At 33.6% G+C, this 16465-nt stretch overlaps 1 protein-coding gene across 1 annotated transcript; it reads right to left on the reverse strand.

Moving 5' to 3' along the window:
- Window positions 1-1805: 1805 nt before the first annotated feature.
- On the reverse strand, window positions 1806-14433 carry LOC148606567 (uncharacterized). The gene is made up of 5 exons (XM_088545130.1): window positions 13930-14433; window positions 10128-10298; window positions 9257-9404; window positions 7053-7265; window positions 1806-2013 (listed from the first exon to the last, which is right to left on the reverse strand). Exons 1-5 carry the CDS (start codon window positions 14397-14399, stop codon window positions 1846-1848), a joined length of 1170 nt encoding a protein of 389 aa, XP_088401256.1. The 5' UTR covers window positions 14400-14433; the 3' UTR covers window positions 1806-1845.
- Between the last annotated feature and the right edge of the window lie 2032 nt (window positions 14434-16465).

A 16465-nucleotide genomic window follows, 5' to 3' on the forward strand; every position in this document is an offset into this window, starting at 1 on the left:
GTAAAGTCCAGAGAAGCCATTGAATATTGTGAAATTAGCATAGAAGCCTATGGGAAGTGGAATTAGTGGTTTTTAGCCTAAAGACTTGGGACCTGAATGAAGAGGTCACGAATTTTCGCTGCCCCCAAAAAATGTGCGACTTTTTAGCTAGGGAGTAGGGTTCAATTCTTGGCCCCTCGCAAGAGTAGAATTCATCTATAGTGCTCTATTTTGTCTGGAATCTAAGACTGATGTCTGTCACCACCATTTACATGTTGACCCCATGTATAGACTACTTCCGGTTTTAGGCCAAACGGGGGCTAAAAATTGGAAAAATAAATCCTCATTTTTTTTCACACAAGTGACCCTTCAGGTGAACTCCTGATCCCTACTCGTGACTGTAACAAATCTTATTAGGTTTCAGTGGCCTTCACAGGGTACAGGCTGTGGGATAAATGAGCTTTGGTTCCTGTTTTGCTCCTGTTGAACCCCACATGTACCAAAAAATGGCCAGAAATAGAGAGAAAGACCATTTTTGAGTGACAGGCCCATTTTATCGCATTGGCCCATCAACCCTCCCACCCCCTCCTCACCCCATCCACCACACACACAGTGATCACCCATCTTTAACTTATATATAACAATCAGCATCAGTACCACTGTGCAATTAATTGGCATATAATTTGCACAAGTTTGCAAAATACCAAAATCTAGACTTTTTCATAAGTACTGAGCACAACAAGGGTTAAGATGTCTCAGATTTCTTCTACCTGTTATGATTTTTGACATATTAAAAAAATATAGGGTAATACCCCTATGTTCTATTTTCAGTAACAGCAGCCATGTTTTTTGGTGAGGGGCCATAACAGATTCATTTTTGGAAGTAAACATGCCAAGGATGATTGTCACCAAGTTTTATCAAATTCTGTTCCGTGGTTTCAGAGGAGATTTTAAAAGAAAAGTTGACGATGGAAAATGAAAACGATGACGGATGCCAAGTGATGAGGAAAGCTTGCATGGCCTTGTTGGCCAGGTGAGCTAAAAGGGGATGTTAGAACATTATTTCCTATTTTATGTTAATGTCACAAAAGAAAATGACAAATTTTCCAATAAAAAAGGGGGATGCCAACCCCAGCATAGCCCTCTGGATCTGCCACTAGTTTTTCAATGACATACACAGTCATGACAACTATACACAAGGCATGAGATTGAATAAATTGTAACAGTTTTCTGAACAGATTTTCAGTGAGTATCAAAATATACTTCAGGGAATTGATATAACAAAAATGGATATGGTTTGTACGTCAAACAGACAACAACGCCACTGGAATGAAAAATGTAAGCATGGCCATTCTCTGATTGGATGACCATAGGAATTGAAAGTCTCAACAGGTGACTATCTGACTTCATGAGAACAATTCCCAGATTCCCATCCGAATCATTGGATGTGGTTATTTATATAGTATAGGCTACAGTTTTATCAACAAAATCTTCTTATGGATAAAGCCGTAGATTTTTAAATTTTTTGTTTTACGAAACCCCCACTAACCTAAATTTTGCCAAATTGGAGAAAAAAATTGAAAATGTTAAATTTTTAGATTTTTTGACCCAGTGTTTTTCATGCATAAAAAGTACAATTTTAGATTGATTGATTGATTGTTGGTACTTAATGCCCATGCATCAATATTTCAGCTATTTCCTGGTGATGAACATGAAATGGATGATAAAATGAACATGAAATGATGATGAAATGAAAAATGAGATAGGACACAAGAATAATAGGGTCAACAAATTTTGATTGCAACTGAAAGTAGGGAGAGACCAACTTTATTTTCTTAAGTTACCCATTTTACTCGCTATATATAATTACATATTGTTAAAACGAACAAAGGATTCTATAAGTATATCTCTATCTTCTTTGTTCAGTAGATCTTTTGGTTTTGAATAGTAGATTTTTGCCTTTTCTCTAATCGGATCTGTAGTCTTTAAATCACATAAATGTTTATTTCCAATTTCCAAAAGTGTGAAGATCACCTGTTAAAACAAACAACAATCTGAATTAATATGTTTTAAATGAACAGTGATGATATAGTATAAAGATAAAGATAAATAAATGGAATGAGAATTCCAAAAAACTTGCTAAAATAAATGCTGAAGTCAGTTTGTTCACATATATCACATGCTTCTATATAGGACATTAGCCCCAATCTATAATATTTTTAACAAGAGTCAGAAGAAAGTTTTTACTGCAACTTTTATACATCATTCCACAAACTATCAAAGAATCAAATGCAGGTACTAATTCTATGAGACAAGGACAGTCAGGCTGCGTTTTTTAAAAACTTTATACCCACTTCTTCAATAAAAACTGGAACCTTTAATTTGATTTCTCTAAGAGTAAATAAACCAACTAAAGCTTGTATTGTTCTCAACATTCCTGCATCATTTGATGGAAATCAAACAATAAAAATAGAAAAACTGTTAGCAATGCTAAGAAGGTGGTGACCCCCATAAGGAAATCATAAAGGAAACTCTGAAAGTCAACCTGTTGGAAAAATAAACTAGAGGCTTTAGTGAGCCTGAATCGCTCATGGTGACATCTTGTCAAAAACATAGTCTTTTCAGCCATCTTCAGCTGGACTCGACCCTACTATACTATCGTCACACAAACCATTACTCAAAAGTGCACATTTTTCTTATCAAGCCAGTTTTCATATTAAAAAATAAAAATCTTATGGTCAATTTTGACACTTCAAGGGCAACACTCAAACATCATACAACAGATCTTTAAGAAAATTTTGGCATAGGTCTCTCTTACCATGCTGATCAATTTCAACCTATGAAAACTACTAAACCCATTGGTATTTTCAGTTACTTCCACAAATTCTTAATTTTTAGACCTGGTGGGTATGAAAAAATATCCACACACAGATTACTAAGGATATCCTTACAAACATTCATGCCATGTTTGGTTACAAATCTATCCAAGGAGAAGATTTTCAAAGTTAGATATGTAAAATTCCGAAAAAAAAAAATTCCATTTCAGAACCCTTAACTCAAAGATCCCTCAACAGATCTTTCTGAAAATTTTGGCAAAGGACCATCACATAATGCTGAACAATTTTACTCCTGCTAGATTTTAACTGAAACTCTGCTATTTTTGAGTTATTTGCAAAATTCTGCAATTTGACCCCTATGGTCAATTCTTATTTTAAAACAGCTTCAGTGTTTTTTGCAAGATAAAAAATCTGCTTGCATAAAGAGTTAAAGATGTTCTGTGGAACATTTTGCTTCAATCCATCCAGTAGCTTCAGAGAAGACGTTTGAAAATGTTTACTGTGAGACAACAGCAGACACAAAGTGATGACAATAGCTCACACAGCCATAAGACCATGTGAGCTAAAAAGGAGATGTAATAGCTTCATGTGATGAAGAGTGTGTGAAAGTTAAATAGAATTCTATGCAGTGGTTTTGGAGAAGTCATAGAAAAGAAGATCCGCCCTGCTTGACCAATGACTAAAGTCCATGTTTTGTATCAGGAAACCCAAAAGTCATTCAGATGGAAAAACAAACCAGGAAGTACACAATTACATTATACCATAGAGTGAAAGTTTTATTGAATTCAATTCAACAGTTTAAGAGGAGTTGCAGATAAGAACTTGAAACAAATAAAAAGACTAATTGACAGCAAGATCACTGTATAAGCGGGGGGTATAAAAAGGAAATGTCTCACAAGAGCCTGAAACACCCACCTGTCTCATGGCAAATAACACATGGTAATACACTGCCATTAAATTTTTTTCAAGTGTTAATCTAAACATTCTTTATGTCAATCTTCATGTACAATGTTTTACATTTCTTTTCTTTTCTTTCCAAAACACTTAAGGTGTATTGTTTCAATAATTCTGAGTTAAAATTCCTCAATAAAAAAAATCACTGAACAAGACATTCACAAAAGGCAATAACTCCCAACACCAGTTTCTTGATTATCTTGAAAATTCTTGTGTTCATTGACCTTATCCAGTGATTTTGTTCCTTGTTTTAAAAGCAGTCCCAACCCTTTATTTTTTGGAAATTTGTGCTGTAATATCTACACACTGGGAAAATATGGTACGGGGGGACAGAAATGGGTCCATATGCTGATCCGAAACTGAAAACCAATACCGAACTGACAAATACATACTCCCAATATTCCTTAGGTTATGATTGTCAAAAAAAAACTTTCCTCAGAAATGAACTAAGTACAGGGCTGAGAAATCACATCTCAAGGAACATTTAAAAAAAAAATTATGACTGACAATTGGGAATTTTCCTCCCTTTGGGAAAAGTCTCCAGGAAAAACAGCTGATATTAAGCTGCAATAAAAGGGTAAAAAATCCCTGTTAAAAAAAAAATTCACATTTCAAGGGCAGCAACTCTATTATTAGTTTACAGAATTTCTTGCAAATTTATGTGGTGGTAGATAACATTCTGCTGAGCATTATTACCACCTGCCAGAATATTACTTAATACAACTGTGTTTGTTCAAATTCAATTAAAAAAAACCCCTGAATATGAAATATCAACTGGAAAAAAGAACAAACTAATACTTTTTAGAATTTTCACAAAAGCAAACATCGTTCAAAGTAAGAATATGGAACATGAATTAGAAACATGATTAAAGTTTTCAAAATTTTTAGGACTTCTTCAGCATTAAAAAGGTTCTGTATGATTTGACCGCAGCACAATTAACTGTAGAAGTTCAATAAAACTTCTACAAAAATGAGGATTGTTTGCAAAAAACCTGCCATAGATCATTCCTGTAAAGTTTCAAAACAATTGGCAAAGTAGTTTTAGAGAGTTAGAATTTAGAAAATCTTGTTTTCTTCACACCTTTTACTTAACATCCAAACCAAGTTTCATCAAAATCTGTTTAAAGAGTATGACATGATTTTTTGTTTCATACAAATTCAAATCACATTCATGTAAACTACGAAAATGACATGTTTGTGCTTCTCTTCAGACACAATTAATGGTTTTAAAATTTATATCAAATTGCTTGTACATGTACTAGCCTTTTAGATACTGATTACAGAGTATAGCCTGTTAAAAAAATAAAATGTAACATGTAAAACTTTGGATACGTGGAAGCTTTATCAGAAATTTTGGTTAACTAATATCATATTTAGCAGTGCTCTTTGAGTATACCAGTAGACCTTTCAACAAATTAACTTTACTCAATTCTTCTACATGTCCTAAACAGGTATGGATCCAGAAATTATAAAGGAGGGGGAGAGGGGGTGGCTCCAGTGATATCCAGTTCTTTTTTCTGTGTTATCTGTGTTAGCAATTCAACATAAAGACTTAGGTCACTCATGCCCTCTTGACTTTTCCAATAGGTTAAATGTTATATTATTTTTGTTCATATGTCAAATGCAGAAATTCATGAGACATATTATAATATGCTCTAGAAACTAAAATAAACCTTTGACTAACCAAGTACATGTAGACCTAACTCATATCCTGCCTATAACAAATGAGTTGAATAATACCAAAAAATTAGCTTGATGAAGGTGAAACCTTTTAATGCTCCCGAAGAAACATCAATTAAAAACAAATAATATCTTTAAGAGAAAGATAGCTGATGCAGTAAAATTTTGTTTTTTTTTTAAGTTTCTACATTTCATTCAAGAAAATAACACATGGCACGCAATTTCAGTTTTTGATACAGTTTTTTTTAATGCCACTTAGTTATCAGTATATGGCCAATCGGGAAACAGAATTGCTATCATGCGACTTGCGTTTCCATAGGTAAAAAGCGAAACTATACAGACTGCGTCAGAGCAACTTTGATAACTTTTGTCAGCTCTGATATAATATATTATACTCATAACCTTCAAATATAGTAAATTTTGTAATGATATATGTCCAAGAGCATTATACTAATTGTCATGGTCTGATATGTCTACAGGCTGAAATGTCTGGCACTGGTAAACATTATGGTTCTTATAATTTGCGAAACGTCTTAAAATTTCATTCTGTTTCCATTTGTATCGCTTAATTATGTTTTTATTATGATTTGATTCATTTTATCGAATTGTTTTGTTTCGATTCTTTCTTTTATTGATTATTTTCGTTTCGTATTGTTTCGCAATTTTTATGACTCGAGAATTATGGGTAATATTGATTACGCAATTTTCATAAACATCTGGGCACCATACTGCAGACTATCATGGCCAACCTTATCTTGGAAAAGCTATGATTTAAACTGTATTTAATTATCGAAACTAGCAAATATTTTCCGAGACTGGTTTGGCTGTCAATCGCATATATACAAGTATACGCAAATGAAGCTGCCATTGTGCTGATTTTCAACTCCTGAAAATGAAGATACAAACCGGATATTGATGCGTTTTCTAGCCACCATAAGTATACAGAACCAAGATGATAATACAACCATAAACGCTCCCTTTGGGAGCGTATAATACAGCATACAATATAGCAATACTGAAGAGGATGCTGTTATGTAAAATCACAAAGTATTGTTGCAAAGAATAAATTATTGTGCTACTATTTAAAATCTTTAATTCTTAAAGTAATTTGGATTGATTTCATTCTGTTTCAAATGAAAGCTTGATAGGTTTGGTGAAATTGAATATGACATAAATAAAACATTGATTTCAAGAGTTATGTCCCTTACCCAAAATCTACCTCCATAAATCTTTAAACGAAATGCATTGTACATAGAATATTTGTTATTAATTAACTTAAATTACATGTTACTATTGATAACCTGTTTCAGACAATATTATCGTATGATTTATCGTGAAAAATAAGCACAATTGTTTTCACCTTTTGGCATTTTTCATAAGAAAAAAAAATCACCTACCTATCTACTAACATCTGCAATTATAAATCCATAAACAACAAACCAAAATTCTTTTAAAGGTAGCCTAACAGAAAATCATATCATATAATTTAAATGGTTGAAAATATGAAAAGCTAACAGACAGTAGAACAACTGATGCAAAATTATGCCAATACAAATGTAGCTCACACTGGAGCTGATTATATAAATATATGTCTTGTCTTGCCTCCGTTCCAATAATTAGTATCCCTGGAAAGTACTGTAAATCTTTTGTATTGTCCACAAGCTTTTCGTCATATAATCTATAGTATAGCAGCAACTGTCCACCATGCTGTGCTAGTGCTTCAGTCCTTACTTTCTGGTATATAGCTGGCTGTGAATGACTTTCAGGTTCACCTGCAGATGAAGACTCTGACCTATGTTGTTGGAGATTTTTGCACTAAAATAAATATGGAACAACATCAATCAATCAAAAACATACCAGATAATCCATCACTTAGGAATTAAGTTCAAATATCAAAGATATCGAAGTCAGGTTCAAATTTTGCAGGAAAATAGCAACCGTTTTGAAATGGTAGGGACAAGAGATTGTATTTTAAAGGATAAGAATGAAAATGGGGAATACAATGTATGTACAGCAACCCAACAAAGGAATAAAATGCTTTGCAAGGCACAGCTTGATACGTTGCAGAGGTTAAACCATGAATACATTGTAGCTGGGTTAAGTATAGAAACATTATTCATTGAATTTTGACTATCATTACATATTTGACACAGGATATATATTTTACTAAAATCAAAGTGGTCACTTTTTGGTGCTTATTTCTCAATGGTTCCAGCCAAAACCTTAAATCAATCCCAACTTTCCTTTGGGGGTATGGCACATTATAGTTTCTGGTCCGTTATTCTTACTTGGCTCTACTGACCACCCAAAATACACATTCCAGTCTTCCTTTAGTGCACCTTGTAGTAAAATTTCTGAGATCCATTTACTTTTACTCAAGTGATTGTGTGGACATATAAAGAAAATACTTATTTTTTGTCACTTTTTTGGTTCCTCATTCCATAAAGGTTCATTTCTCAATCCCCAAAATCAATCGGTCTTCCTTTGAGGGTATGGCACCTTGTAATACAATTTCAATTAAATAAATTCCTTAATAGTCAAGTTATTGTCTGCACATCAGGAAAATGCATGTTTCTGACCCCTCTTTTTGTCTCCAAATTTCTAGCATGATCAAGTCCTGACACCATTTTCAGGAGTTATACAGTTAAATGTTTCAGACTCCTAATTGTAAAATGGTAGGGGCCATAACCCTCAAAATCATAACCCTCCTTCCTTTTGTAGTTTAGAATCTTGTTATAAAATTTCATAAAGATCAACCGACATATATTCAAGTTATCACATGAAAACCAAGTGTTCACGGACAATGACAGGGACAATGACAACGTCTTACCATTATACGTCAGCAAATTTTTTTGCAGTCATATAAAAAAACACCATATAAAGTGAAAGGTAACCAACATTCAACATTGAGGTTCTCCCAACAAGGAAGAAATCGAACAGTCCAAGACTACCCCACAGTCTTCAATGAATTACAAGGTTATCCTCACATCCTCGGGTAGGCTGTAGCTGACAACACAGTATATTTGTTCAATAAATTGATTGTACACAAGAATGAAAATTAAACATGACTAACAAGGGCAGATAATCCTGACTTAGGACATATATACAGTGTTCATATATACAGTGAAGCCTATCCTGCCTGAATACCTTTTGGACTAAAAATTGTTCAGTACACATATGTGTTTGGTTTACCTAGGTTCAAAATTCATTTAAACTGATAAAAAAGGATTGTAAAAGGTGTGTGGTATAGATGGGTTTGTTTTCTTTTTTAAAATCTGCTTTAGACTGGCTTTACTTTATTTTTCAAGGTTTGAATTCAACAGGTTTTGTTTTCTTTTGCAGGGTTTGGTTAAAACAGGACTTTTGTATATTGCAGGATTGGTTTAGACCGTCTTATTTATTTTTCAGGTTTTGGTTTCGACAGGTTTTATTTTTCATGGTCCAGTTTCAACCTTTGTTTGTGCAAGGTTTGGTTTAGACCATTCTATTCATTTTTTTAAGGTTTGGTCTCAACCGCTTTTATTTTTCAGGGTTTGGTTTTGACGGGTATTATTTCATTTTGCAGGATTGGTTTAGACAAGTTTTATTTTTAAGGGTTTCGTTTCGATGTTTGATTTTTAAAGGTTTGGTTTAGACAGGTTTTATTTCATTTTGCTCAAGGTTTTATTTTTCAGGGTTAGGTTTCAACAAGTTTTATTTTTAAGGGTTTCGTTTCAATGTTTAATTTTTAAGGTTTTTGTTTCAACAGGTTTTACTGTACATTACATAAGGATTAACTAATGCCAACTATACTTCTTATGAACTACCTCAACCACTGTAACTATCGAGGGTTTCTGTGATGGAAGGTGTCCCAGTGGCTCATTGTAAAAGTCCAGGGGCATAAAAACAAGATCTGCCTTTGAAGAAACTGTAACATTCTGTATCATCATCTTACCTCTCCAAGCAGATCCATATCTGAATAAAAAAGATTATAGACTAGAAGAAAGATGAAACCATTGCTCAAAGCATTGCTGGCATGTACATTATATCTTGGAGCACAAACCATATACACTGAAATCTTTTGAAACCAAATCCCTCTTGGACTTTAATATAGCAATATCTCTTTAAGTGTCTTCTGTATCTGTAAGTAACATAATAAATCACTGCTACAACTTCATGAACTTATCTAGATTATCTTAAAAACAAAAAATAAAAAACAACAGAAAACAGAAATCACCAGAACTTTGAAAGTTATTCAAGGCCAGGAAAAAAATATGTCTGTTTAAGGTTACCCTACCTACCCAATGCATTTGTATTTTTTGTTGAAATGCTAAAAAAATAATCATTTTTCAGTCAAGCACTATTAAAGTCATGAAATCCTTCCATAAGTGTCTATATAATTGTTAAAAAATGAAATGATTTTACAACATACTTACCCTACCGGTATTTTTTCATCCAATACATGTATAATCTTAAACAGAATCAGACGTATAATTTTTGGCCTAACTTGCAAGCATGGACTTATATTCATGTACATGTAAATCATAATTAGAAAGTTATTATCTCAATTTTTTTCACAAAACAAAAAAAATAAATCTGACATGAAAAGAGGATTTCTAGGGGTTGGAATTCCCCTACCCCAGATCTGCAAATGCTTTGTAAATCATCCCTTGCCATGTAAGGGAGTATAATACTAACCCAACACATAACCTACACATCCTTGCAAAGCTTCGAATCATATCTACATACATATCCTCAGATGCAGGACCTTGTTCCGATCGGTATTCCATATCTCGTAGATATGTTGATTCATATAAAATTACTTGTCTTGCACTGAAAATGAAATCTTCTGCAACAGTATGAACTCCGCTGAAATAAAATATAGACTTACGTTTGAATTCTGTTTATCATAGAGAAATCACAATTAAATTCCTACATATCTATGAATACATGTTATGTTCTCTTAAGAAAACAGATTTGTATGTGATCATGTGATCAACTATATTTGGTTAAAATAGGACAGTACAACTTCATCTTATATGCTACTTTTCAAACCTTTGCTAATTTTCATATATTGTCAAATAATACAGAGCCATGTGTTGGGCCCATTTCAATATATGCTAATGAGTCTGTCACAGTACATTTGTACATGTATCTACCGTCAAAAAACATGGTCATATGAAGATATTCATGGGGTATCACTTTTTGCAGTTAATAAAATATAATAATAAGTGTACACAGAGGAGGATGACAACACGAACAAGGACATGAACCAAGTGTATACAGCACCAACAAGGACATGAACCAAGTGTATACAGAGGAGGAAGACAACACTAACAAGGACATGAACCAAGTGTATACAGAGGAGGATGACAACACTAACAAAGACATGAACCAAGTGTATACAGAGGAGGAAGACAATACGAACAAGGACATCAACCAAGGGTATACAGCACCAACAAGGACATGAACCAAGTGTATACAGAGGAGGAAGACAACACTAACAAGGACATGAACCAAGTGTATACATAGGAGGAAGACAACACGAACAAAGACATGAACCAAGTGTATACAGCACCAACAAGGACATGAACCAAGTGTATACAGAGGAGGAAGACAACACTAACAAGGACATGAACCAAGTGTATACAGAGGAGGATGACAACACTAACAAGGACATGAACCAAGTGTATACAGAGGAGGAAGACAACACGAACAAGGACATCAACCAAGTGTATACATAGGAGGAAGACAACACGAACAAGGACATGAACCAAGTGTATACATAGGAGGAAGACAACACTAACAAGGACATGAACCAAGTGTATACAGAGGAGGATGACAACACGAACAAGGACATGAACCAAGTGTATACAGATGAGGATGACAACACGAACAAGGACATGAACCAAGTGTATACAGCACCAACAAGGACATGAACCAAGTGTATACATAGGAGGAAGACAACACTAACAAGGACATGAACCTAGTGTATTCAGAGGAGGATGACAACACAAACAAGGACATGAACCAAGTGTATACAGAGGAGGAAGACAACACGAACAAGGACATGAACCAAGTGTATACAGCACCAACAAAGACATGAACCAAGTGTATACAGAGGAGGATGATAACACAAACAAGGACATGAACCAAGTGTATACAAAGGAGGATGACAACACTAACAAGGACATGAACCAAGTGTATACATAGGAGGAAGACAACACTAACAAGGACATGAACCAAGTGTATACAGATGAGGAAGACACATGAACCAAGTGTATACAGAGGAGGATGACACAGGAACCAAGTGTATACAAAGGAGGATGACAACACTAACAAGGACACAAATGACACACGTACAAAACTTGAACAACAATGACGTCACTATACCATTATGCAACAGAAAAAACGTAAAAACTTAAAAACCAGAACCCCTTAAAATCTTTATAGCAAAGAAGATTTAAAATTTCCTACTTTGTTTTCTTTCTGATTAGAATGATGCCAAGGTTAATGAAAATTAAGTCATCTGTTTCAGATTGGTGTTTATTTGGACCTTAGATGTTTTTCAACTCCAACATGTTTTTAAGTAGCAGTCTTTCTAAAAATCAGATAGACGATGTTTCTTGCATGTCAAAAACCCACAGAATTCAGTTTTATTTCTTGTTTAGAAACAGTTACTAATCACATAACAAGCCTTGGTTTTTCATTTGGTTGTTGCGCTTGGGGGTTATATAAAGTTATATTGATTGTACATGTAATTGGCACTTTGCAAGAGTTATTAATCTTGATATGGTTTAAATTTGTTTGCTTTAAGTGTGAGATGAATGTATGATTTTCTATAAAGAGCAGATCAGATTGCAGAAATGGTTATCATTATGTAAAATTATGGCATATGTACATGTACATGTAGACTGAAAAAACATAGTTTGTTTCAATGGTGGGTTTTTCTACACTATGAATTACGTACCTCTTGGTACCGCTTGAATTTTATGTGGACACTGTAAAGCATGCTTATGTCTTTAGTTTATGATACTATTGACTACAAAATTCTGCTGCCCATAATAATCTGTTCGTACTTAATGCAAAAGTGACTAAAGTCCTAAAAAATCCCAGCTAAAACCATGGGACAGGTACTTAAGGAGGTAGACCTAGGGTAAGGGACATAACTCATGAAATCAGTGATATGTTCGCATCATACTCAATTTCACCAAAACCTCTCAAGCTTTTGCTTGAAGCAGAATAAAATCAATCCAAGGTAATTAGATACTTCCTTAAGATTGATGTAAAATGCTGAATACAAACATTCCAATGACTTTTAAGGGTTGTGTCCCTTACTCTGGGTCTACTTCCTTAAATGTACCATACTTGCTACTTTCCAGTGTGTGTGTTTTATTGTTGTTGTTCTTTTTACTTTGACTGACAAAACAGACTTGATGGTCAAAAAGAAATTAAGGCAGATCTATTATATCTAATACTGTTAGTTGATAGTTTTTCATTCATTTTTCTCAAAGATGACCTTGAATGAATATACTTTAAAGTTATAAAATAAAAACATTGGTCATCAAACAATTTTGAAAAAAAACGAGTCTTAAATACATCTCTGTCTAAGAATCAGGCAAAATGTATATAAGGTGTTGCACATAAAAGAAAAAAATACAAGAGATTTAATGTATTTACCAAGTACTTACATTTTGTAACCTCCAGAAATAACCATCAAAGTGTTTGTAAAATTTGCCCTTTTAAGATATTGATAGGTCAAATTTAGTTGAAATGTTCAATGGGAAAATGGCAGGAAAATTTTCCCACTTTTTCCTTATATAAGCAGTCAAAAAATATCTACTTCCCGGATGCTTCAGGATAAATTTAAATACATGTTGCTTTTCAGTTGTTTTCTAGATATATTTAATATATTTGAGGCCAAATTGAGAAAGATCATGTGCCATCCAGTGCCAGATTTTTACACAGAATGGTACTTAAATACAAACGTTTCAACAACTTTTATATAGATTCTGTAGGGAATTTTTAGTTTCACTTACATGTACTATTTAAAAATTGTTGTATAAAATTTCTCTAAAATATGTATAAAGAACACTTATCTAATATTTCATATTTCAAGAAGAAAATTGGGAGGTCACCGCACTATTTTCTTCTAATATAAAAAAAAAAAAATCTGAAAAAACTAAAACTTCCATCACACTTCTATAGGACATTTTCCCACCGATTATCTCCCCTAGAAAATAGGTCTATTAAATTAATGTTTGTAATTTTACCATATAAAGGAACATCTATATTCCAAAAAAATCTCTGAATAATTTAGACAATTTTTGCAATATTTTAAGCACTATTTGGTCATCAAAACAAATACTTCTGTATAATTTGTAAGATGACAGAAAACAGTGCTCTGTTTAAGGTTTGATCAATTTACCTTTAAATGTGGTGCTGACTTAAAGTCAAGGCCTACTCCATATAATTACTAACATAGTATCATATGTGATACCTTATTCCAGTTTGACTACGGAAGTTTTCTAAATCTGTTTTCATTTCAGGCAAAAGTTTTTCTGATAAAATATCCTGTAGCTTCTCTTGATTCGTCTTGGTGTCCATAAGTTCTTGGTAAGATGAATTGAAATGCATATTGCCCTTAATGTAATCCACATATTTTTGTTGACCTCCGTCAAGTTGTCTGAAAATTCGTCTCTTTGAATATATTTTATCAAGAATGTCAAGTGGTGAAGGCGAATAATCTCTTTCATAATAAATGCCTAGAGACTCAAGGTAATTTATATCCCAAGAAGAGGTAGATGGAAACCCATTTCTAGGACTTGACAACAAAAAGGAACCACGTTCACACGATTCACGTGACGAACTACTACTTTCGCTCAAGGATGATGATTGGTATCCCCCGCGTAACTGTGGTGCCACTTCGCTAGTCGCAGGGAGTTCACCAACTTGTGGAGGACTGGTCATACTGCGGCAAGGGGACGAATACAGTCGTTTCGCCCCAAATACCGTTCGCTCTAGATCGTTGATACGCTTCGGGTTGTTTCGACAGAATGTCAGGGAATGTACTGAATATGGCGGAATATTAATGTCCTATTCACTACTAATTTAGATATCATTGACTGATTAAGTGCCTTAATTTATTGGCAAATAAATAACAGGTCGATCGGTGATGTAGATTATATTCCTTAATTATTGGAGAGTGTCATTTTAATGAATACATCAATGATTCTAGGCACCGACCATTTTATTAGTAAGGGGACCTTGGAATCTTTTGAATAAAAAGCTTCGCCGAGCGCAGCATTACAGGTTTACGACCGCATCTATAGTTGAAATTCGTACATATAGGAAACTGGCCGGTTCGCCTATTTTAATAGTATTGTCATATTCACTAAGTTGCATAATTAACAATTTCATCATTAGAATCTCGATTTTCAAAACTTTATAGCTTTGTTATTGTATATCCAGTTTTGGTTCTGTAAAATGTTTCATTAAGTTGAAAGAATTCATATTTTGTAGGTGAATTTATAACTCTTTTACTTGAAAAATAAATTGGAAATGATATTTATATGTATAAACCTCTATTTTCATACAAAATTATTTTTAAATGTTTATATTTGGTCATACAGTATAATTACTGAATATTTATTTAAAAATTGCATGGATAAAATGAGTAAGTTGATGCCAACCAAAACCAAATGACGTGTTTAATTATCACTTTTTTTACCATGGCTTTGGTCTAAAGAGCCTTGTAACGCGTCGTATAAGAATAGACATATTTTATTAACATAATAATACCAATCTAATTATAGCATATGCCTTTTTCATGCATTGATTGTTCGCTTAGCTTTTAAGACCTCAGCGATGTCAGTTTCGGGTGTTAATTTCACTGATTGAAAGCCTACAAGAACAAAAAACTATTAATACATTTCAGATATTTAGTGATTGGAATTATAAGGATTAAACACTGTTTTTTTTTTTAATTCCAGAATTTATGGATGTTTAAAATCGGACCATTCATTCATAAAACAAATATGTTAGGTTTATGAGTGAATGGTCCGATTCTACGCATCCATAAATTCCTGAAAACAGTGTTTAATCCTGTAACATTTTTGTTTGTTTGTCGCTTGACTACAAAGAGCGCACCAACACATCAGCATGTATCAAATATACTAAATACTGACATATTCGAGGAAACAAATGTGCTTTTAAAAACATATAGTGACTTTATTGGTGTGTTTTCAAAAGGCAAATATATGTATTTGTGTGGAATTTGTTTCGGTCATAGGCTGGAAACTATGGTCAAGATTGACTGTTGCTAACCTGCTTGATGTAGTTGCAATTATTTTACTGTTTTACTTTTTTAAATTTAAAAAACTACAAAAATACCAATCATATATTACAAAAATCTTTTCATTACACATGTATCAAGACAATATATTCATTAAATCGTAGTTAAACTGGCGTCATGGAAATCTCCGATCTTTAAAATAAATAGCCAAACTGGAGGTACAAACCAGGTCCGTCCGTGCGACGTTAAACCCCCCTTAATTATTACAAACGAGGTTAACTTGATTAACAGAATCCGGAGAACAAAACAAACAATATATAACAACTTAATTTGATTGTGTGTTACTAATCTGAGATATATGTAAGTCACGGATACTCCATTTTATCATTGTTTTACCACGGAATGGCCATTTATGTCGCATTAGCGAGGGGGTAAATAACGACATAAATGAGCAGCCCGTGATTAAACAGCGATTAAGGAGGTAGACCTAGGGTAAGGGACATAACTCTTGAAATCAGTGATATGTTTGTATCATATTAAATTTCACAAAAGCCTTTCAAGCTTTCATCTGAAAAAGAAGGAAATCAATCCAAGTTACTTTGATGCTTACATAAGGTTGATGTAATCTGCTGCATTCAAACGTTCCAATGATTTGTAAGAATTGTGTCCCTTACCATAGGTCTACCTCCTTAAATGGAGTATGACGTCGCAAAAAGACCGTCATACGTCTATGACGTGGGTC

Source organism: Perna viridis, chromosome 9 (assembly GCF_037379345.1).
Source record: "Perna viridis isolate PV_CMFRI_1.1 ecotype Kerala chromosome 9, ASM3737934v1, whole genome shotgun sequence".
Taxonomy (NCBI): Eukaryota; Metazoa; Mollusca; class Bivalvia; order Mytilida; family Mytilidae; genus Perna; species Perna viridis.

Excerpts from the sequence above, each read along its gene's own strand:
- LOC148606567 (XM_088545130.1), bottom strand. The coding sequence starts at position 14,399 with ATGACCAGTCCTCCACAAGTTGGTGAACTCCCTGCGACTAGCGAAGTG. Across the intron at positions 10,299-13,929 it reads CGTAGTCAAACTGGAATAAG|CGGAGTTCATACTGTTGCAG; the intron begins GTATCACATATG and ends ATTTTATTTCAG. Across the intron at positions 9,405-10,127 it reads ATGTGTAGGTTATGTGTTGG|ATATGGATCTGCTTGGAGAG; the intron begins GTTAGTATTATA and ends TTTTTTATTCAG.